Below are 25,223 nucleotides of genomic sequence, written 5' to 3' on the forward strand. Positions count from 1 at the left end.
TGTGTTCCTGACTAGCCGTTTCACAGCTTCATTGTTATGACGTTTTTGAAAGGTCTCACAAACCAGTTCCCTCTGTCACTCTTTGTAGTGTTTCAGTTCAACCTAAATATTGTTTTAAAGTTTTTAATGTGTTCTCCCATTTCAGCCCTTACACAGTTGCCATTTGCTACTTCTTATGTAACTATTTTTGAATCAAGACAGCAAGGATTGTTAGTGAGTTGGAGGCGTTGCGTGTAGAACTTCTTTCACTTTTTTCTTTCCTAAGAAGCTTTTTCTCCGAACCAGGGCTGCCTTCCTGCCAAAGGTGGTTACCCCATTTCACCTGGTACAATCCATCACCCTGCCAGCCTTCTTTCCTTCTACACATGTCACAAAGGAAGAGGTGAGACTCCACAGCCTAGACCCCAAAACAGCAGTCCGCCTCAGTGTGGATAGAACAAATGAATTCAGACTGGATGACCAACTCTTTGTCAGTTATGTCAGAAAAATGAAAAGCAAGGCAGCGCACAAGAGGATTTTATCAAGGTGGATAATTTTGTGCATCAATTTGGCCCATAAAGAACTGCCAGAAGACATACAATTCTTCCACATTTGCTCTAGCGAGAGGTAGCAGTCTGAAAATGGCAACCTGGGCTTCTCCTCACACTTTTGTCTAGCATTATTACTTATACTGTGAAGTGAGGTATGAAGACCATTTTGCTTGCTCAGTTCTTCAAGATTTTTTGGTGTATCCAGCCATCCATCCACCTTCAGGTTGGGTACTGCTTGAGAAATCTAGTGAAAAGTTGAAAATTCTGTAGGTAGAAGTATCCATCAGAAGATAAAGTTGCTTACTTTCGGTAATGATCGTTCTGGTGGATTGTGTCTACCTACAGATTCTTCATCCACCCACCTGCCGCCCTGTTTCATGGCTGGTTATCAGATAATTCTTCTTAATAAGGGGAGGAGAGGGGAGGTGGGTGTGTGTGTGTGTGTGTGTGTGTGTCTGTCTGTCTGTCTTGATCTGTCTGTCTGTCTTGATCTGTCTGTCTGTCTGTACCTGCTGTTGTCCTGATCTGTCTGTCTGTTCCTGCTGTGGTCCTGATCTGATCTGTCTCAGAGGCTTGTAAAAAAGGAAAATGAATGTGAAACTTATGCCAGTGCGGTGATCGAGTTGCATTATGGCTCTAGTGAAGACCTAGAGGACGGTGCTGAAATGGAGCCAGCTCCCACTGCTGGCATAATGAGCTATTGAAAAGTTTCCTGATTTAATCTGCAGCCTGGGATATTCAAAAGGTGAGGAATCTGCAAGTAGATGAAGTATCCACCAGAAAGATCATTCCAGAAGGTAAGTAACTTTTTCATCTGCCAAATAGAGGCTAAAAACAGGGGTTGTAAGTACTCACTTTTGCTCAAGATCTCTATTGGTGTAAAAGTTCTTACATGCAGACAATTATTAAGTAATTTAATGTGAACCCATGAATTCTGGTATAAACATTGAATAGCACAAAGGACCACCACTTAGGTAACTTTCTCCACACCAAACCAAATGTGATATTCTAAAAAACTGTCTTACAATCTTGAGTAGATCAGGTTACAAAATGTTTTGGTGCGAGTTTGTCAGCATAGAAAGCTAAAAGAATTGTCTACTTCTCCTTCCTGCTCTCAGAAAACTGATACCAGGGAAAAAACTGCCTGTTATTGGCTCAAACTGGCAGATCATCTGATAGCACATTTGCATAGTGTTTGGCTTCTGAATCAATGAGGGTGATCATTTTATTGTTTTTGGGGTCTTCAGTGCAACCTTTATTAAAAAGCTGCTGTGGAATTGAACTCTGTCATGGCTCGAAAATTGCTGCTGTCCTAAAGCAGCTGTTGTACAATAGGCGCAGCCACGAAGACTGAAAAATAGTGGCATGTTTATAGAGGGTAGAGGTTAAGCCCTGTGGCTCCATCTGACCTAAACTTCTCTACGCTTTTTTCTAGTGGCCCATTGAACAGTATTGTTAGGAACAATAATCAATGGGAAATTCCATGCATGTCAACTTATAAAAATTAAATATCGTTCCCATAAATCTAATGGGACTCTGTTAGCCAGGTTAAAAGCCAAAACTGTTAATAAATTAATCTCCCTTCCTCTTGTCTTTAGAGCTTAATATGACGTCCATGTCAATCCATTTTGAGCCTGTGCCTTGGCCTCCAAGGCTATTTTACTGTATTCTTTGTTCAGCTCTATAGTTTCTCAGACATACTCAAGATGAAGATTCAATTGAGCTTTCACCAAACCAATTGGCTCCCCTCGTCAAGTGCCTCTTTTATGCAGGTAAACCGTGTCGTGCTTCAGCATGATCATCCAGCTGTACTACAATATCACTCCAAGTTTCATCGCAATAAATCTCTCAGATTTCTATTTCAGATTGTTTTGTCATTGATGGATATGCTCATCAAGTTTAAATGACATTTGAAAATCCCACTTTACTCTTCATAGCTGTGTATACCCCTGAAAAATTCCTAATAAATGAGTCTTTGTAATAATGGCCCCTTGTATACACATTTTGAAAGTTCATGCTTTGTAATCGCGTTCTGATCTCAGAATAATTGAAAAACCACTAATTAATTGAAACATCTGAACAGAGATGAAATTGTAATCGAAAACTGCCCTAGGTGCCTGAGACATGAGTAATTTTTATAACGACGTTAGATGGAAAATAGTTATTTAATGCATTAAGACCCATAGCATGTAAAACCTTATAGGTTTGTGCACCGGTTTTATATAGCTTTGGTATAGGTGGATGCCTGCTCTCCGTTGCGCCCAAAAGACTTACAAATAAATCCGATAGAGGGAACCTCTGGGGAGAGTTACGTTGAAGTCCTCTGCCAGCAGAAAACCTGCTACAAAGATTTGCTCCCTAGATTCCTTTCATTACACCTATTAGATTGGATACTGAAGATGCTCTGTGTGACCTCGGTTGATATAGACATTTACAAGAAGTAACAAATTAGAATGTCTTCCCTAAGTTGTAAATCTGAAGACTAAAATATTAGTATTTTTCAAATTCAAGTCTCGTACCAAAAGGTCTCTTTTATGCAAACATAAGTTATGAGAGGCAACTCCACCCACTCCCCACCAATACCACCTGCTGCTCCCTTCTTAGTGACTTTAGCTGCTTGTTGCAACAAGACCGTAACATCGCAAAATATATCATAAAGTCATATTGTATCAGTTGACAATATCTATAGTTTCTCCGTCAGCAAGTAATCTTCCCAACCCACCCACATTCCATGAACTAAAAGTCAGCAGGGAATGAGGTTCTTTCTGTGTGGAACTAGAAATTCTGCGTTCGTATGTTTGATTTAGAGGGTGGATTCTCTTACGACAAAGCTGTTGCCAGCCAGGACCAATCTGAAATATTAGCTCCAGACTTTTCATCATTAAGTGCACATTATCAGCTCAACCCATCAGAGAGAGAGCAATATTTTCTCTGGCTCTAATTATTGACTATTTGGTATTTCCCATTGTTGATCTTAAAATGTACTAATCTTAACCAAGTCTCTTTATGGTTTTGAGAAGGGGATCTTTGAGTAATATCCTGCAGTCATTCTTTTTTTACTCCAGTTCCTTAACTTTTCAAAATAAGCTATATGTGATAAAACTATTTTGGCATACTCTTGTTTCACCCATGTAATCACTGTAATTTTAGAGATCTTGCTTCCTTGAGGGAGGAATGTAACCGACTCTAAGAAGGGTGCCTCTGCCCATTTATCTCACATCTGGGTGGGCTTGCATGAGGTGCCAAGCATTGCATCTGGTGAGAATGTCAAACAAGCCTTCAGAGATATATAGCAGAATTAAAAGCAGTTTGTTATCGGTGTTGCTGTCAAGTTTTAGAGAATGCTTAGTAGCTGACAGTTTGCAAATACATGGCATTTGAACCAAATATAAACTGTTGCCTAGGGCTACTCATTAGTTGGGCTCAGCTTGGTGCTAGTTCTGGGTTTAATTCAGTTTTAAGCAGATCAGAGCAGACAAGCTTTCTGCAAGAGCTAGTTCAGACTGTGAGTCACACATGTGAATGTAGGAGCAGGCAGCCTCTCTTAAAATTGTCCCTATTTATTGATTTGAACTTTGCTTAATTTATCTGATGATAAAGAGGACATTTTTCTTTCTGTCTACGGCCACATCTACTGTCTGTTGTATTGGGATTCCACCTTTCTCATTGGGAGGTTTGACAACTAAATCAAGGTTAGGGGCAAGAGATAAGCATATTTTTGCCCAGGGCTTTAACATTGTTAAATAATAAATAAATATATGGCCCTTTATTGCCGTGATGTCTATTTTATATAAGTCGCAAATCATGTAAGTCAGTATAAATTCTGCTACCACTATGTGAATTTGTGATGTGAAGGTTTTTGAATGATTTTTTTTTCCAGACTGAATATAAACTTAAGGGAAAATATTTAAAATTTGAAGTTCACCGTTCTGTCTGCCTGGTGGCTGAAGTTATGGTGATTCTAGAATAAAGTAAATAACGTTTCACAGCGTGTAACACATAGTTGAATTATAAGACCAAAGGAAAGCATACAAATGTATAGCCATCTTAATAGTCCACCTTAAAGTCCATCTGGTGTGTTACTTCAGCAAAGGAAAACGCTTTTTGTTCTCCTCTAGATTCTCATGAGTATTTCCAACAGTACAGTGTTAGTTTGGATTTGCATGATTTGCATTAATTACTCTGGTGTTATGGAAATCTTGAAGCATAAAATAAAGCTCAACGTATTATACTGTCACCTCAGGAGTTTGCGGTCGTAAGCAAAGCGCCCCTAAATCTTCCAGTTTAGTTGTCTGCAACATGCAGAACGTTCTTTACAGTTGGCGCTTTGTGGTTCTTCTTTGAACCATCCAATATCCAGAATGCTATCTGATTGATACTACCTGCTTTCATCTTACATTTTGTTTTGTCTAGTGTAACTGTGTTGTACAGTGCAGAGGAATGTTGACATTTTTCCAACTGTAGAAAAATAGCTTGTTGCTCTAGCCAGCACATACTCTTCTTTAAACTGTGGCAACCATTTATTCGGATTTCTTTAATGGATTAGTTTCATAATTTCATTATGAAAAACCTTGCAAGGGCCTAATGTTGTTTATTGCGTGCACTTAGGAATCAAATCAGAGCCGTTGTCTTGTCAGCAAGGCTGGTGCATGACTTTCAGGGTATGTTGCTGTAATCTCTTGAACCGCATAAGTGATGCACATGATGTTCTCATAATCATGTTTACTGCAGATCATCACCATTCTCACTCATTCATTATTCCTAACATTACGTTTGTTACACTCTAGGTATCTGCAGCGCACTGTGAAACATCCGACGCTGTTGCAAGACCCTGATTTGAGACAGTTCTTGGAAAGTTCTGAGGTAAATGCATCTCTTCGTTAAATGTTTAAATATCAGATTCAGGGTTTTGAGCTCAAAGTTGGCAACCTGAATGTGAAAATGGGTACCACAATATTAGTCTGTCTTGTCAGTGTGTATACAGTAATAGTCAATACTGTTGGATACTTTTACCTGCAGATTCCTCACCTTTTGAATATTCCAGGGCTCAGACTGAATCTGGGAAGTTTTCGTAGCTCGAATATGCTCTGGAGATTGTCAGCTAAAATACTATCTTTTTTCAAGTGCAGTTCTATTTTTCTTTTAAAACATTCTCCCTCGAAATATTCAGGTTTCAACCTGTGGAGTGTTTGCGAAGGATAGATGTCCATTACAGAACCTCATGAAATTTGTTTGTGGTAGTTAGGGTCAGTACGTGAAGACCTGTTGCTCTTGTTGCAGTATGCACCCTAAGGAGAGCGGGACTTAAATGTTTATGGCATGCGCAAGGGATAATAAATCAATCAATCAATTCTTTATTTGGGTACGAAAGTATCCATAAAAGTAAATTTAAAAACCACAGTAAATATTTTTAAAACATGTGACATCCACAGCCTGACATCAGACAGGAATAAAACTATAAAACAGTTCTATTTGGTGTTCATTGTAAACGAGCCTGTACAGCAATGTTCTGTAACGTGCCCACATAAAAGATACGCATCATTAAGTTGCAGTAGCTTGCTATATGCTTCACTAAAATTAACAATGCTGAACCACTTAATTACAGGTAATAAAATCTCCTTGTATTTATGGAGTAAAAACTACAGAAGAATAGGAAATGTAAGATAGATTGGCCTGACCTCCCATCACACAGGCAGGGAGAAGAATCTAGATGTGCCTGAAAGTCTAAAGGAAAACATAGCAAATATATAACACTGCCCGCCCTATAACAAAACAATAGACTACACTCCCAGTGGCCCAAAGAGCGAGGGATGAACTTATAGAATGATGCAAGTCTAGGTCAAGGGCACCAGAGTAGTCACCATTGACAAAGTCTTCAAAGAAGAAGCGATCCAAATCGGAGCCTGCAGTAGTGGAAGATAACCATGCAGGATCCGGTGCCTGCGGTTCCATTGTGCCTGGTGCAGATCCTGAAGACGCTGCAACATGCAGCGCCGACCCCGAGGCATCAGCCTGGTCAGCCTTTACAAGAGTTTTCCACCCCTGGATTGGATCTTGTAATATTTCTGAATGCCATGTATGACTTTTTCAGGAATAGCATGGTCCCCTCTGGAGCGCCGACAGGCCCTTTGGTTCTAATAAGATATGCTTTCGGAGCCCTCCTGATGCCGCACTAACTGGCTCCGTTCCTCCAAATCTATCCATCCAGCCAGTGCCCCGCATACAACTCCAGTGATGCCTGCAGGTTTTTCTCTGCGACTAACGCCGCCCCCACTCAACCTTCCATCAGGATCTTCACCATTAGTGCCAGACCTCACTACCTCTCTAGTGCCGCAAACGTCTCCTCCAGTGCCACCCTCCACACCACCGGCACAGCATCCATTGTCCTAGATTCCACAACCTTGTCTGCAGCCATCTCAGCCAGAAGTGTTGCCCCACCTTAAAATTGTCGACACAACTCATGCCGGGTGGCACAGCAGCTTATAGAAAAAGGGGACTTTGTTCTTTAAAGATTCTGATCCTTGATCAGACCCCAACCTGGACACAGATGGTGGGGACGTGCAATATGTCACCTTGGACCCAGTTTTTTAGGGTTAACCTCTTCAGTGCCCTGCCCTTTCCCCGCCCTGTGCCGGGCCTTTCATTAGCGGGCGGGGTTCATGACGAGATAGTCTCGTCATGAGCACAGCGCAACCGCGCTCCATGACGAGACTATCTCGTTATGGGCACTGAAGGGGTTAAAGGATGCAAATGGGTTGATACATCAATGTAATGTATTCTCCTACTCTATTTACCACTAAGCTCACCGCTTTTCATTCAGTGAGAAAGATGGCAGCAGAGTTGTTGTAACTCCAGTTCCAACCACTGAAAACCAAGCCAGCATCCTTACAGATGTCCTTCATAGTACATCACATGCCACAGAGCCCTTGCTCCCCTTTAATGAGGCCCTCACATAACCCATCCTTGCGATTTGGAAATAGCCCAAGTGTTCCACTGCAGTTCAAACAACAATTGTAAGATGCTGTAGACTGGCACCTGGAGTCCTATCTTCCCTTACTTCTCATGCATCACCAGCAAGCTTGGTTGTTCAAGCGTCTTGTTCTTTGAAACTGTCACCAAGAGCTTTCTCTATTACTCCATCAGATAGGGAATACAAAAAGATGGAACAATATGTAAAGACGAGTTTTTCAGCAGGCAGTGTGGCCCTCAAGCCTAAACGCCACATGTTTCCTCAGGCGTTATGTGCGTGCCCTCTGGGACAGCAAATGCAACAACAACAAGGTGATGGATAGGATGTTTGAATTAATCTCAACCACTAGCAATCACTCAGGGCTGAATTCCAGTCCATTGTTTTTAACCCATCATGCCACCACAGTTTTGACCTAGCCATTTCCAAATCAGTCTTCACCCTACTCCAATAGGAAAAGTCCAGCCCAAACTGCCAGGCCAGGTCCTCCTTGAACCGAAACATAAGCAACCCAAGACCGGTTTCGTCTGTTTGTGGCTCTTCAGTCTGGTGTAGCTGGGTTCCAGTGGGACAGTGAGTGAGCTGGACATACCTGACGTGCTTAGGGCATCAAGTGAAACGAAAATAAGTTAATTGCTGGAATGCTTTATTCATTAATTTTTTTACCCTGCCACTGGTAACTACTAGGGCCGCATCCCAGTCCATCTGTATTCACCCACCATCCCACCTAAGTTTGGACCCGGCCATATACAAATCAGTTTTGCCCCTGCTCCAGTGGGGTCAAGCCCTACCTGCTAGGACATGTCCTCCACTGTGCCACTGGAACCAAGCTATATTTGGCTAATGTGCCCTAATAAGGAGGGCGCAGAACTTCAGGCAGTGAGAAGGATGTGGTATATGGCCTTGATTTACCTCTCCCTGTACACTCCGCTCCATCTCCCTCACAGGGTAGGCCTCCTCTTGCAATCACAGGGGCACCCAAACTTTCAAAGCCTACACCTTCATGCATAGAGATTGCACGGCGTAAACTTAATTCATTTTCTTTGTCTCCTGAAGTGATGGATGTCATCTTATGTGTCTGAAGATACTCCACCAAAATGGTGTATTCAGGTAGATGGAGCAGGTTTGCAAAGTGGTGTGCAGACAACTCCATAGACCCTCTCCAAGCCCATTTATCTGACATCCTATGTTTCGCCCTATCATTAGCCTATCAATGGTGTGAAGTAGGCACTGTTAAGGGCTACTTATCAGCTTTATCTGCCCTCCTCTGTCTTTCTGAACAGCAGTCTCTCTTCAAATCAACCATCTGAGTGAGTTGCAGACATTGAGTGTAAAACCTCCTTTCACTTCTTTCATGACAAGCTGGAATCTGCAGTTAGACATATCCATCAGAAGAAAAAGTTACTTACCTTTCTTAATGCTATTACTGGTGGATGTGCTTTCTGGTGAATATCCGGTTTATCTGCAGATTCCTTCGTAACCCACCCACCTCCCAGTTTCATGGCTGTTTATTAGATAAATCCTCTAAATAAGGTCCTGATTATAAAAAGTTAGAAATTGTATTTGTCACTTTACATTTAAAAAAACTTAGAAGTTTGCTGAAAAGCCAACGGTTAATGGGGCATTATAGTTAAATGAAAATGTTAGTTAAAACATATTGTTTTAAAAGAACAAAACCACGGAATTCACCAGTTGTAGTTCTCTTAAGTAACTATAACTCTCACCCCTGCCATGCATAGTGTTATCAATGATGTCATTTAAGAAGTTGCAGTGATGTTATCAACGATAAATACACTCCACCAAACCGTGTATTCATGTAGATAGAGTAGGTTTGTAAAGTGGTGTGCAGACAACTCCATAGACCCTCTCCAAGCCCATTTATCTTACTTCCTATGTTTCGCCCTATCATTAGCCTATCAATGGTGTGAAGTAGGCACTGTTAAGGGCTACTTATCAGCTTTATCTGCCTTCCTCTGTCTTTCTGAACAGCATTCTCTCTTCAAATCAACCATCTGAGTGAGTTTCAGACATTGAGTGTAAAACCTCCTTTCACTTCTTTCATGACAAGCTGGAATCTGCAGTTAGACATATCCATCAGAAGAAAAAGTTACTTACCTTTGTTAATGCTATTACTGGTGGATGTGTTTTCTGGTGAATATCCGGTTTATCTGCAGATTCCTTCGTAACCCACCCACCTCCCAGTTTCATGGCTGTTTATTAGTCAGTCAGTCAGTTACTTTTATTCGATCAATTAAAGATAAAAAAAAGAGACAATACAAACAGATAGTCACATTACATAAGATACAGGGCAAGAATTCATCAATTACAAAAATAATTATAAATAACATTGTCAGAATTTAAAAATTTGAAGAGAACATATTTCATAAGTTCAATTCTGAGGTAAAAAGAATAAATAAGATACAAAGATAAAACTTTCAATTTAAAAATCTAACAGGAGTAGAATAGTCCTTGACAAAAGACCACCATCCGTCACACCACGTCAGTTATGTTAGGACTGGGCCGTACTCTGACACGCTTCCTACTGATGCAAACAGCTGCAACTAAAAAGTTTGCTACATAAAAAGCAATAGTAACGTTAGGCAGGAGTTGCAAGAACAGAAGCGCTGGCCGAACCTGGGTAAAACCAGCCCCTTTAAATAAAGGTAACAAGTATTTTGTCCTAATCTGTGCATAATGTTCACAAAACACAATAAAATGTAGTGTGTCTTGACAGGAAAAATTATCACAATCACATGGGGTAGCATTATCAGGGGTAGCCCATGTGGGATAAAGACCTAGCACAAAATGTATTAGATTTAAACGAAATTTAATTAGGAGGGACCTGTGAAGTCGGCTGGTTACAAATGCCAGGTAAGGTTCAAGACCAGGCACAGTTATTAACCCATAGTTCCTTCTTACTAACGGCTTTTTTAGTTCCAGGTCCTCCCTCTCGACCGTAAATCGTGTCAATAGTGCGGACTTGATCCCCAGGATGTCCTTCTTGTTAATACAGTCAGGGTAGTTAAATAGCTCTGGTCTGCCTACTATTGCCAGCATCTTTTTAACATATACCAACCATGGGATTCTATGGGCTCTATCCAGGGCAAGGCAATCCTTGAGTATCAAGTGGGTTAGAGGAATTTCCTGGTTAAGCCAAGTTTTTAACCAACATATGACAGGTGCCACTTTGATTATGTCTACAACAAACCCCATACCCAGCTCTGAGTGTATTGTAAAAGTGGGTGTGGACTGGGGAACAGACAGCAAAGTTCTTAAAAACTTATTTTCCACCCTCTGTATGGTGTCGATGTTAGTGTAGCCCCAAATGGCAGAGCCATATGTGGCTATTGCCAAAGATTTAGCTTTGTAAACTTTCAAAATGGCCTCCAGGGGGCAAGCTCCCAACCGTTTGGCAAAACCAAGTATAGCTGCGGCCGATCTTGCTACAGAATTGCCTTTTTGTTTATGTTGCGGGCCCCATGTGCCTCTCTCATCAAAGATGACCCCTAGGTAAGTAAAAATTGGGACCCTTTTAACCTCGTGGCCTAGACAAAAAAAGGATTTGGATTTCTTTTTCCTACTGGCCTGACCAGTGACCATAACCTGTGATTTTTGAGTATTAATTTTCAGGTCTAATGATGTCATAAAGTCACCGAAAGAGGCCAATAGTCTATCAAGAGCCACCCCTGAACGCGCCAAAAGCACGGTGTCATCAGCGTATAGGAGAACTGGGATCTTCGTGTCTCCTACACGTGGTACATCCGCCACTGCATTGGCCAGGGCTGGGTCCAAGGCGTTTATATATAGTGTAAAAAGGAGGGGTGCCAATATGCACCCCTGCCTGACACCCCTCTCTGACTTAAAACAGCTGGTGCACCTTCTCCCTTGGGTGACTCTCACCGAGGCTGATAAGCCACGATGGAGATCTGCCAAAAATCCAACCAGAGGGGGATCAACCCCTATATCCAAAAGAATACTCCACAATTTTGACCTGTTAACCAGGTCAAAAGCTGAGGAGAGGTCCATGAAGACCATATATAGGGACCCCTCCTTTGCAATAGTATATTTGCAAATGAGTAAGTGAAGATTTAAGCATTGATCCTGCGTGCTCCTATTAGCCCTAAAACCGTATTGGGCGTCTGATAATATGCTACTACCCTCGAGCCAGGTGTTCAATCTGCCCAAAATGACTCTGCCTAAGATTTTAACGGCGGAGTCAATTAGGGAAATAGGCCTATAACAGGCCGGATCATCCCTCTGGCCTTTTTATAAAAATTGGGATGATTATGGACTTTGCCCAAGACTCCGGGATATTCTTATTTCTAGCGGCATTAAAGACGTTTGTTAGTATTTTGGCCCACAGTTTAGGAGCAGACCTATATAGGTCTGCCGGAACACCGTCAGGGCCTGGCGCCTTATTCTTAGATGTCTCAAGAATAGCTTTTTCTACATCCTCCTCCTTGAAGGCCAAAACTGGACCAACCTGATTCAAGGGTAACAGCCCCTCTAAATTCTCAGACGAGAATGAACTGTAGATTTTTTCAAAGTGGAGTAACCACTGCTCGTCAGGAATGCTACAATCCATAGCCTGGTTCTCGCTACCGGAAAAGAAAGAATGATTTATAACTCCCCAAAATTTGGAGCTATCCCGCAAAGTTTCCGGTGACAGTAGATTATTCCAGGCTTCTTCCTGAATCTCGTTTTTACGAGCTTTGATGGCCAGTTTATACTGTTTCCTCAAAGATGTAATCAGGGGTCTGTTTCTCGGTTTACCCTTTATTGCCTTCAAAAGAGCGGAATGAGCCTTGGTACAATTAGTATCAAACCATTTTTTGCCTGTTTGGCCACCTGACTTAGATTTAACCAGGAGGGCCGCATTTATATGTAGGCAAATGGTATTAAAGGCCTTAACTATCCTTGGGTTGGTGTTAACATGGTCTAAACATATACCCACCTCCGGTTCAACCTTAGACAGAACTTCTTGTAAAAAAGTAATCTGGGTCACATGAGTCCATTTTAATCTCCTGCCCTGGTCTTTTGCTACAAGGGCTCTAGTTCCCGAATTTCTTGAGTCTTTAAAGGCCAAGAACCCTTCCAAGGCGACCTCGGCTATCACAGGATTATGGTCACTGAATACGGAGTCCTCAACCCTGTAGTTTAAAATCAGGGACAAAATCAAAGAAGAAGCAAAAATGAAATCGATGACTGAGCCTGAATCAGTTCCTTTAAAAGTACACAATCTCTGACCTTCCGAGCAGCAACCGGGTTCGGAGAGGTCTGCGGAAGCCAATAGGCTCTCCAAAGCCTCGCCTTGTTTGGTGTGTTCAAAATGTGTGGATGATGAATAGGAGAATCCATCATCATCGTCCAAGATACAACCTAGGCTGCAGGGATGGATATTTAGGTCACCCATTAGGATGACCTCAAAGCTATTATGTGACGCTCTGAATTTATCCAGAACCTCCCCCAGAGATTCTAGATGCTGGTTTAAACTGACACTGTCTATGGAATTATAAAAGTTAATCAGGAGCAAAGAAGGGGAGTTTGCCACCACTAGTTCTACAACTAAGCAATGTTGGGAGCCAGATTCTACCTGTTTTGCCGATCCTTTTAGGTTCAATGAGACCAACAATGCGAGGCCCCCCTTTGCCCTCCCCGCCAAGCTAGGTATGGCTGGAATATAAAAATGAACATAGCCATCCAAAAGGAGATTATTCGCTGTGTCCCAGGTTTCCTGCAGGGCGATGATATCATGGGACATAACGTAACCCACCCATAGCTCATCCTGGCTTTTAAGTCTAATGCCAGCAATGTTCCAGCTTAAACTTTTGCAGGACGTTTTGTGGCTGAACTCATGCGGCTCTTTAGCTTCAGCTCCCTTTCCCTCAGATCTAACTATCAGATTGTTTAGTAAGGGAGATGTGCTAAAAGAGGACCCCTCCAGCCCCGGTCAAGCTAAGGCATCCGGATGGTATATATTGTCAGTAAGCTCGGGTGGGGATGTAGCAGAGTTTGGGTTAATTCCCCTTCTTTCCTGGTTTTGGCCAACACTTCCAGAAGTGTTAGGATAAAAATTATAAAAATACCATAAATCATATGTCCTTATTTCTGACCTGTCACGACTGTGTGGTTGATCACAAATAGAGCGCACCACACGACTGTCCTTAAAATTAATAATGATACAATCCCCTGGGACATTTTTTGGTCTGGGACCCACCCAACTAACTCTTCTGGCAAAGAGAATCTTCCCGTCCAAAAAGTTCGGGATCGGTCTCTTTTGATTAAGCCAGAAAGTTACTTTATTTTTAAGTTGTTGATAGGATTCCTCTGTGCCGATTTTAAGTTCCAGAACACCGGTCAAGACAACAACATAAGGAATAGAGTCAGGAGGTAGGTGGATATGAATATTGGAGGATTTAGTTGTTCTGTCCCCGTGGTCTGAGTTTAATCCTTTATGTGTACACCTATTAATAGAGTTAATTCCTGATGAGTCCGTTGAACCAACCTTGACCTGACTACCACCTTGAATGTTGGTGTTATCTTTTGTCAGAGTTCTAAGAGGAGATACCCTAGAATTACCTATAGATGGTGCATCAGTGATGGGAGGACAAAGTGACGGGGCAGGAACAGTAGAATTAACCTTAATAGGGTTGATACTATCCTTGGTGGCTAATTTGATAACATTTTTTAGTGAGCAAAAATTATCTAGGATGGTTTGCTCTAGTCGATCAACTTTATCAGAGACCACCTTTACCCTTTCCAGAAGTGGCAATGGGTAGTGCTTGGGGAATCTATTCAAAAGGTGAGGAATCGGCAGTTCGAAGTATCCATCAGAAGAAAAAGTTACTCACCTTTGTTATTGCTATTGCTGGTGGATTCTCTTTCTGATGATTATCAGGTCCATCTGCAGATTCCTTCCTGACCCACCCACCTCCCAGTTTCATGGCTGTTTATTAGATAAATCCTCTAAGTAAGGTCCTGATTATAAAAAGTTAGACATTTTATTTGTCACTTTACATTTTTTTTAAACTTAGAAGTTGGCTGAAAAGCCATGGTTAATGGGACATTATAGTTAGGTGAAAATGTTAGTTAAAACATATTGTTTTAAAAGAACAAAAAAACTGAATTAACCAGTTGTAGTTATCTTAAGTAACTATAACTCGCACCCCTGCTATGCATAGTGTTATCAATGATGTCATTTAAGAAGTTGCAGTGATGTCATAGAACATTTCATGACTGATGTAATATATGAGGTAATTAGCAGTACATAACGAGGGCATTAAGACAGACTTATTGACTTTGTCAAAGGGTAAGAACACCAAATTGTAAAAAGCGGGCCTATTAGCTGTGCGAAGGGATCAACATATTAACATTTGTAAAGTAGGCTTATTATTAATGTCAAAAAGTCAACAATTATTGTAATAAAATGTACATTATATAAATTCACACATAGTAATGTTTAAGTGAGTGTCATCCTTTTTTTTTTTAATAATAAAGTCTTATTTGGAAAAAATAAATCAAAATGTCTTTGAGCCTTTCTTTAAACATTTTTCAGGCCATAAAGTGCAGCCATAGTACTGACCACAGGGGGGGCTGCACTACTGCTGAAGAGCATACAGCTCCAGCTCGGAGTGCTTTAAAAAACATACAGTAAGCTGTCCTGAGGTCATGAATGTAATGATCCAGTAGACTGACAGACATTTATTTAAATGTTGCTGGGGGCTGGTGCACTCCCACAACATTAAAATAAAATGCTTGGTGGTGCACCTGCCCCTTATAGGGGCACCACCAGGATCCAAAAATATAAAAGAAAGCCCTCACAGGGCATTATGGGGTTCACCTTGTCTGCAGCAGTGAATAATAAATGAGCAGCTCCTGACACTCATTATTCATTTTATAGTTTTGTTTACATGTTTGTGGGTGCCCACCCGGGGCTCCCACACCTTTTTAAAATGTTGAGGACTGCGGGGGGAGCCCCAGGGCCTCCACGCCGCAGGCCGGCTCTCCAGCAACCACTGTGGCGAGATTGGGCTATTTTATTCATTTATTTTATTCTAAAAGTGGGTGGTTCAATGCCCACTCAGAACACCCACCTCTTAACACAAGGTTTGCGTGGGGAAGCTCCAGGACCGTATGACCCCTGCTGGCTCCCCAGCCACCACTGTGGCGGAAGCCGGCTATGTTTTTTTTTTTTTTATCAAATATTTTTTATGAGTGTTTAACGGGGGCACAAACATTCCAGCCTTTGTTGGGAAATGCGGGGGGAGCCCAAAGGCCCCGTGGCCCCTGCTGGCTCTCCAGCCAGCACCCTTTGTGGGGGTGGTAGGAGCAGGCTCCAATCTTATTGAGAGCAGTACTTCTGTTTTTTCCTGTGCTCCCACCTGATTAGGAGCAAAGTTTTGCCTGCACTCTCCGGGCCGGAAACAGCAGTGGCCCAAGTGATCGGCTACCCTGAAAACCCCTTAGATTTGGCCCCAGGGGATGGTTCCCCAGCGCTGAGCTACAGCTCAGGCAGGGTGGCAAGATGCTCCCCTCGTGTGTTTTAGAGAGAAAAAAAAGACTATATAGACTGCCCTGGTGGATGAGGTCTCTTGGGCCTCATCGGGGCTTGAAGAGGGGAGCCGCACACCTCTTCCCCTAAATTTTAAAATGTCCCTGGGGTATGGGGCCCATAGGCCTCCTAGAGGCTTTTGAGGGCCATGTGCCCTACTTTTAAATCAAATAGGATGGAATGGGGTCCCTGGGGCCTCGTAGAAGCTCGAGGAGGGGACTACGCGATTCCCCCTTCCGTAATTACAGGAAACTGCCCCAGAGGATGGGATCCCCAGGACCTCATAGAGGCTCTAGGGAGAGGGCGCTGCCCTATCAAATTGATGTTGTCTCCCCTTCCCCTCCACACCAAGGGCCCTGGCCCTCGCCATTTATTTTATTTTTTTGTTTTTTTAACCACTTGAGTTTGTTTTAAAAAAATTGTTTTACTGCTGATCCTCCTCAAATTTGCTGTTAAATTTAAGAATTCAAATCATTTTGTTTAACTTACTTCAAGGGCAGGGACTCGGTCCCTGTGACCTAAAATGGCTGCCAACACATGTTTGTTGATGTATTGTTAGTCAGAACTTATTTTAAGATCTGTCGGCTCTACGGTTCCTCCGCAGCGTGACATATTAAAAGTTTTTGAGCATTAACTTCTCAAAAACTGCTGAACTGATTTACACCAAATCACAAACAGCACACTTTCTGGGCCAATATCTAGCTTTCTGCCAAATTTGGTGTAATTAACTTCAGTAGTTAAAGTAAAAAATTAATGGGGCAAATATATTTTGTGATCCTCCCTTTTTCCTTTACCCCGCTTGGCGGATCACCCCAAAACTTTCCAAGAAGGAGCTGAGGTAGATGAGACTTTACTCGTGAAGATTCGTTAAATGGTGCCAAAGTTATAAGTAAACTAAAAATGCTTTTCCATGGAAACGTGATCCCATAACTACCTAGTGGTGACCCCCACTGGGCAATGTCTGTATATCATTTGTGTGTGTGTGTGTCTTTGTGTGTGTGTCTTTGTGTGTGTGTCTTTGTGTGTGTGTCTTTGTGTGTGTGTGTGTCTTTGTGTGTGTGTGTGTGTGTCTTTGTGTGTGTGTTAGTTTCCCTGTGGGGACTTGGGTGTGATAACACACTCACACTGTGGGGACCTGAACCCAGGTCCCCACAAGGCAATGTCTTCTAAATGATAAAAAATGACTATAGGAACATCTGTGTCAATTTTGACAATATTTTAAAAACAAATTGCCTTGTGGAGACCTGTGTTTCATCAAGTGTGTTTATATTTCTGCTCAGCTCTGCCCCTGTAGACAGGAGGCGGTACTGTAGTCTTAAACACACTGCATTTAAACACACTTTGCTAACTGGAAACTCATACTTGCAGCAAAAAGGACAGACCTCTCAAAGGAAAAGCTGCATATCCAAGTATTTTTCATGCAAATTAACAATTTCTCTATATATTAAAATGTAACTTTATTTTAAAGAAGTTATTAAATTTAGATTTTCTGTGTCTGAAAATAGTTAATGGTTATTTAAACATTAGTAACCATTGCTAAAAGCAGTTTGGGCCAATTTTGAATCCCAGAATACCTCACTATTGCCGTTTGATCTTTATTTGCAATTAAAGAATGATGGTCTACTACACTGCTGTGGATTATAAACTGATTTCATAGATCTTTGCAAATAACCTAAAGGTAATCAATTCTTATTGCTACTTTGCAATGCTTGTAAAATAAATGAATGGGTTTTTGAGCATTAATGAATGGTGAGTGTATAGATGAATTGCTGGATAAATTAGTCAATGGATGAATGATTAGGCAAGTGGACGCATGGGTTGAAGTGCGAGTGCATGAATGGATGACTGAGTAAGTGGATGTATCTATCGGTGATTTGGTGCAGCGATTGTAAACAGGGGGATGAGTGAGCACTCTTGTGGCTCCCTCATCCTGCTGCAGCCCAAATTGTGCCTGATACAGGGTGCCCTGCACTGGCAGTCACTTTACAGTTTCCTCTGAAATGTCTGGTATCTTGGAGAGGTTGAACAATACCTATCCAGAAAGAATGCATATAGAATATTTCTTCTTCATAACTTGCCTAAGGTGCTTGCAGGTTTTACATGAATGAGGGAGGGCTTCCAAGTCTGCGGTCAAAGCCTACCAGAATATTACAAAAATTCACTTTCTGGGAACCACTGATAATGGTTCATTAGGGTGTTGATTGAAGGGAAGGTTGGCTTTTCCCAGCAGGCAGTGGTTAGCTGCAGCTCATTTGAAGCCTCTGTCCAAAGAAATACAGTCACTCACGCTGTTGTCCAAATCATTGGTGAATGGGGTGCTCAGGTTTCCCCTAAAATAATTGGTGCTGTGATCATACCCATTCAGTTAGTCACTGATCAAAGTCAGCCCTTTCTAAAGAAATGTCTGGAAAATATTTCCCATTAAATGGTTTTAAAAATGCACTCAAACAGTGCTTTTTACACTGTATGTTTCCAATAATTTTGGATAATTGTGAGTAAAGGGTAATAATGCATGGCGTCCCAAAAAAATCTTTAATTAAAATGTCATGAAAATATTAGCATAGATTTGGTTTTCTCTTCCCCAGTATCTCTACAATCCTGTTGAAATGTTTTTCATTTATATTTTAGCAGGTTCCTTTTAGGTCCTCTTGGCCCTCCCACAAATTTGGGGTTGAATTAAACATTTTGCATATGTTAAATTTAGGACATAATGAATCCGTTCAGTAATTTAAATCTGGACATGCATAAACCAAAATACATAAAATATTCCCCTTTGCTATATTTCTCTGGGAAACAAATGAGGTGAGCTTAGGATAATAAATAGAATGAAAGTGGTTTAAAGAAATACATTTATACTAGAATGTTTTGTGAAACCACAGAACAGAATAACAGTGTGTGGTTTTGTTAGCATACAACGTTATAGTTACTAATACTTCTAAAGATGGGAAAAGTCATTTATCATATAATTAATAATATCTGCTTTTTTGAGTTGACTTAAGAGATTCCCCAACTGCATCTGACATAATCAATAGGTATGTAAACAGAACCCCATGCTCATATCTTAATACCCAAAATAGAGATTGGGTACTTTTAAAACCACTTGATGAGGTTGACTAAACGTACTGGAAACACAAGCCTAACGTGCTTGTATGGGAAGAGATGGACAGGAATAATGGTATCGTGAGAGGGAGACCTGCATTTAACTCTTCTCTCTTAAGGTGTTTAAATTCTCCTGGAGCCTCTGGTGGGCTTCCTTCACTCTCTTAAGTTTGTATCACTTTAGGGCTACTTTCCAGCACTCTTAAAGATCTGCAAAGGAAGGTTAATCTATCATAACGCCTTGTGTCAAGTAGCATAACTTTTTGTGATGCAAACCTGGAGCAAAGGTTTGATACGTTTCTGGCAATAGCTGATTTTGCTTCGATGTTATAAAACATTCAGGCTTGGATAATACCACTACTCAGTATTTCGTGTGTTTTTATTTTGGTCTTCAGTGACAGACACTCGATACTAATTAGGATAAATTCGCTAAAAGCTGTTGTCACTCCCAAACCGCACAGACCCGGAAGGTTCACTCCACTTTACAGGAAGATTCGTGCCTCATTAACACACATGTAGTTTTGTTTACCTCTTGATATGGTGAAGAAGAAAGGAGAGTGCTGCAGAGACCGAGTATAAGAACATCAGTACGAACATGTGTTAAGTTCGTTTGACCTCCAAATACCTAAAACAGTCTTTCCTTCCTCTATCAATAACAAAATGTTATCCATATGTATGTATGTTTTATATAACACTGTATTTTCCATATATTTTAGTTCTACTCAGTGGTTTAAATGGGCAGGTACTGTCCTGTACTCAGTATGTGCACTTCTATATTTCAATTTAAAGTGCTGCCTATTCTACTAGAGAGTAGAATCATGAGGTACCCCTAACTGGGTGGAAGGAAGGAGGATGCAAGACACCTGGAGACCTCTATCACGCTGTCAACTCAGTCACCATTGAGCAGGCGTGAGACATTTAGGGTGGTCCCTGGGTGGCTCCTGCAGTTGTCTGCCCTGACCAGTGTGGCAAGAATGCTGTGGCCTGACTTCCCTGTGGCTCCTAACGAGAACCTTACTCTGGGAATACTATTGAACTTGGAATCATCCAGATAATTAGTCTCTAACTTATATAGAGCCTTTAAGGACTACCAATTTCAAGTCGCTTTCCCGGCATGGGTTAGGTGGGAGGCGGACTTACTGGAACCCATATCTGATGCAGCATGGATCAAAACGTGTGCCTTTGAGAAGGAGGGGTCATTCAATGCACACTTTAAGTTGGCCCATTTCAACATTCTTCACAGACTGTACTGGGCCCTCATGAGGCTTAGCAGGATATATCCAACTCACACAGATGAATGCCCAAGATGTATGGAGCACAGAGTGGGATTCTCTAACATAATCTGCGGCTGTAGCACATTAGACCAGTACTGGCATTCGCCTGGAGTTCACGGCTAAACCCTTCCTGCTTGGATTTATCCTGTGTCCCAAGGACTGGAAAATATGTTATACATTTTCACAGTTAGTGTTCCTGTTGGCCACGGGCAGGATTGCCATCCCGTGCATATCTGCATGGGGACCAATGACAACAGCGTCGCCCAGGCATCTGACTAAACAGGCCTGGGTGGAACTGATGCGCATGAAGGACGTCTGCAAGAATGAACAACTAGAAGATAACTGTCAGGAAAAGCAGAGCATGTTGAGTGGGGTGGTGGAGGAGCCAAATATAGTGCCTGCCACCACAGGTCTTGACCGAGAGGCCTAGACAGCATGATAGGATGGAAGAGGTGTTTGACTTGGGGGGTGAAGATGACTTCAGTACCACCTATAGCACAAGGCTTGTCTGGCTAGAAGAGGAGGACACATATTTTTGGGCTGTGCTTGATTGGCAGGGGCATGGGAGGGGGTTGGAGGCGGGCATAAGGGACCCTAGATGTATGGTTAGATCAACCAACTTGCTGAGGGGATTGATTACAAGAATGTGTTTGCAGAAAAAGTTACCATGTATGCTAATAGTTCTATTGCAACTGCAAGTTCCATGTTATCATGTGATGAGGGAATATATGGTGCCTTTCGCTTGTTGCAATGGCTTAATTTTCGTTATAAAATGGAGATAAAGGATTTTTTTTTTGTAGAAAGTTACGACAAACATCTTATTAACAAAGCCTTTCATTTGCCCATTTCAATGAAATGACCAGCAGGTTAGTTTGGAGGATATTGTTGCACCTAAAGCGGTTTGAAGAAATGTACTGTATAGTGAAGTATATAATCATATATATCTGCTTATTGCTTTACTACAAGCTTTACGCTTTTGTTTCCAAAGTAGTGCAAGATAGTGTACTTTTCATCAACCTAATTCACTAATTAACAATTTTTAACACATCAGCGGGTCTTTTGCACCCATTTGAGGCTGCTATATTATGAACCAACACTCAGTTGTGAGCTGGTCCTTGAACAGACTCTTAAGAATTCCAAAGACCAAATTCTTCAAAGAACTTCAGCACAGCTTTTTATTTAAATACGATGTAAAATCTTCATGGCAATACTTGCATGTGGGAATAAAAGCTGGCTCTTGCAGGCACTAGGGATCTTTGAAAGTTTAGTTTGTGACCACATAGCTTCTTATGTGAAAGCCTCAGGAAAACCTACAAAGATTTTTGGGAAGGTTAAAATATTTTGAGTGCTTGTCAAATAGCACCAGAGTCCGGCAATAAGACTGACTTCCCCTGTCGCCACAGATTGTTATACGATCTCTGTGGTACCACGAAAGAATAGTGTGGAAGTCTGTTATTGTACTAGGAGTTTGGTGCCTTGATATTCCAAGTGTCAAACTGCTGATCATCATAGGGTAGTGTAGTACTACTGTTGCTACTTCAGCTTTACCACGTGAGACCAATATTTATTATAATTTTACATGGATGTTTCCACAACTCTATGAAGTGCTTCATTATGTAAAGTGTTAAAATGAGCAGTGCTGATCAACTTTTGTGCACAAAAAAAAACCTTTGCACCAAAGTTTGATACAAGTGCTACAGCATAATAATTTGCTTTCCAAACCACCAGGCCCCGGGACTCTAAAACGTTTTGTTAGTTCATTAAAGTGCCTTGCTAGATGTAAAGTGCCTTGCTAGACGCCTCGGTACTGTGCTTGCTTCACACCAGTTCTGGATGGGTAGACAATTTCACTTCCCTTTGTGACCAGTTGCTCTTGAGGGCCTGTATTTACACCTTGAAAAATTAAACATGGTTCTCTGTTGTCCATGCAATAGTAAAAAAAAGAAGCCGGAAAATGCGATGCCCTCAAAGTAATTTATTTTCCTTTGTTCGATGCTTTCAACTACAACTCTTTTTCTTATTATAGAAATTATGAACACAGAGCGAGAAGAATAAGAAATCTACATTCTTTGAGTATAAAGAGACTATTTGCCATTTATATTCTTTCATAATCTCTGCTCCTTTAAAAATCAATGTTGTCATAAAATTGCAGAGAGAGACGTTAGAACCAATCTCTCTTTGACTATGTGCATGCCTGTTTCAAGGACCCCAAGTTGTGACGCATACTCTAATATTGCGGTGTTGTGTGCTGGTAGCAATAGGTAATATACACATAGCCCCACATGTCTTGGTCTGGACCCCGACTATAGTTACAGACACAATTGCATTGCACCTTATAGTTGTGTTGATTTTGTATGTACTCTTATTTATTGTGTGAGCACAAAACTTATGCCAGTGGGCAGGTGTGCCACAATTGTGTATCCAATGAGACCACTCCTCCTGCTATAGAAATAGGTACCCTAAACAACTTCCTGGTACTCAAATCAATCAAGAAAGCTTTATTCGATTGTGGAAAAACAATCATAAAAGCACAAAGCACAAAAGTATTGACAACAAGATTCCATATATCGAAGACAGCTTCATATAAAAATTCATTAATTTACATATAACAGTTAAAATACCATATTCATGAGGTAAAGGGACAATCAAAAGTTAAAACAAATTATATAGACAATTGCTTTCTTTGACTCAAAACTTTTTTTTAAAAGATTACCGTCCTAAAAACGCTATGCACATTATCTAATTGTTGTAATGCCAAAAAGGCAAGACGACATTGGCGAAGCCCAAACCATTTTAACACAGGAAGTAACCACACTTTCATGGTTTTCATATAAAATCTACAAAAGAGAATAACCTGAATTGTGGTTTGTTCAGAAATGTTATCACAGGGGCACAACTGGAGGCCATGAGGCCAGTCATTTACATTAGGAAAAGTAACTAGTCTATGAAAAATCCCTAAACGAAATTGAGTGAGGAGGAACCTATCATAATCTCTAGAAACAAAAGTGAGGTAGGGTTGAATATTAAAAGTTGTTAAAATCAGCTGGTTGTGTAGGACAGTAGGTTTTGCCATTTCAGATGACAGTCTAGCAGAGTCGAATAGTGCCAAGCCCTCTGATTTTAAATCCTTCCTAGTTATTCTCCTGATGTCTCTCGTATTGGTAAAGTATTCTAGATGATCGAGATCTTGCAGGAAGGTATGGACTTGACTTATCCATGGGATTCTCAGGGCCCCATCCAACTTCAAAACGTCCAGAAGAATATCTCTATTTAATGTTGCCTCTTCCTTAGTCCAGAGTCTGTGCCATAACAGCACAGGCTCAAGCTTAATAATATCAGAAATAAAGGGGAGGCTTAACTCCACATGGCAGATACGGGCCGAGGTACCATTCGGGACGGATAAGACATGCTTTAAAAAGGAGTTGTCAACTCTTTGGATGGAAAGCAAGTCAGCTGGCCCCCAGACCCCAGTCCTATAGACTGCTGCTGAGACACATTTTGCTTTGTAAATCTTGATGAGCTCCTCAGATGGTCTTTTTCCTAATTTTTTTGTGAAAGTACTAAGGGCAGAGGTAGTACGTAGCAATGTCAATTTTTTCACTGACACAGCCTGTGACCAGGAGTCATTATAGGGAAAAAGTATTCCCATGTAAGAAAATTTCTTAGTGGCCTCAATCTTTTGCCCTGCCACAAACATATCCTTGAATCTTGTGATGCCAGTACCGCAGCGCATAATAAAAGTCTTAGAAGAATTCATTCTTAGACCTAACTCATTCATAAAATTGGTGAAACCATCAAGTACTCTCTGGAGTCCTACTTGTGTGCGAGACATCAACACCGTATCATCAGCATACAGAAATGCGGGTATGGGTCGTCCCACCATTTGGGGGTAGAAATGATTATCATTTAAAAGAGCCTCCCCCAAACTGTTTATATATAGGTTAAAAAGAAAGGGGGCCATAACACACCCTTGCCTAACTCCACTTTTTATTAAAAAGGGGGCTGTGCATTCACCCTGCATACCATATCGCACGCGTGCGTTGGCATCACAATAAAAGCGTTTGACAATAAATAATCTGGGTATCAGCCCCCATCCCACCTAAAATTGACCAAAGTTTATTATGAACGATGCAATCAAATGCGGCCGTTAGGTCAACAAATGCTAAAAATAGGTTCCCCTTCTTGTCCCTCGTATATTTGTCTACCAGGAGAGACCGGTTCAAACCCTGCTCCACGGTCCCTACACCGGCTCGAAAACCATATTGCAGGTCCGATAGGACAGAGTTTTCCTCCGCCCATTCCTGCAGGTGTTCCAATATTACTCTACCCGCTACTTTTGTTATAGTATCCAATCGGGAAATTGGCCTATAACACCCCGGATCATGCCTATCCCCCTTTTTAAAAATGGGCACAATAGTTGATTGCATCCAAGTAGGTGGAAAGGCTGCACTACAGCTAGCATTCAGCACCTGTGTTAAAAGGGGGCCCCAGAGAGAAATATTAGATTTATACAGATCTACCGGGACCCCATCTGGGCCGGGAGCCTTACCACCCTTACTTACGGAAAGAGCCCGCTTGACCTCAGCCAAGGTAAACAAAAGTACCGTTGGTTGTAGTAAACCTTCCAGGTGACAAGCATCCTGGGCACAACTATCCATTGTGTCTAAATTTCCCTCCCCGAGATACACATTTGTAAAATGTTCAATCCATTGCCCCTCGCGAATTGCAATTTCGATTGTCGGACCCGCCTGAGTAGATAGGAAAGGGGCCCGAATAGCTTTCCAGAAGGCCACACTATTGAG

General features: G+C 41.5%; 1 protein-coding gene across 1 annotated transcript in view; it reads left to right on the forward strand.

Moving 5' to 3' along the window:
- Nucleotides 1-25,223, forward strand: part of SNX2 (sorting nexin 2) — a 556,635-nt gene that overhangs the window by 362,215 nt on the left and 169,197 nt on the right. The window contains exon 8 of the mRNA XM_085632673.1: nucleotides 5,318-5,393. Within this exon, the coding sequence (XP_085488799.1) occupies nucleotides 5,318-5,393 (76 nt within the window). The remainder of the gene's footprint in view (nucleotides 1-5,317; nucleotides 5,394-25,223) is intronic.

The sequence above is a fragment of the Triturus cristatus genome, chromosome 2_1 (assembly GCF_964204655.1).
Source record: "Triturus cristatus chromosome 2_1, aTriCri1.1, whole genome shotgun sequence".
Classification (NCBI taxonomy): Eukaryota; Metazoa; Chordata; class Amphibia; order Caudata; family Salamandridae; genus Triturus; species Triturus cristatus.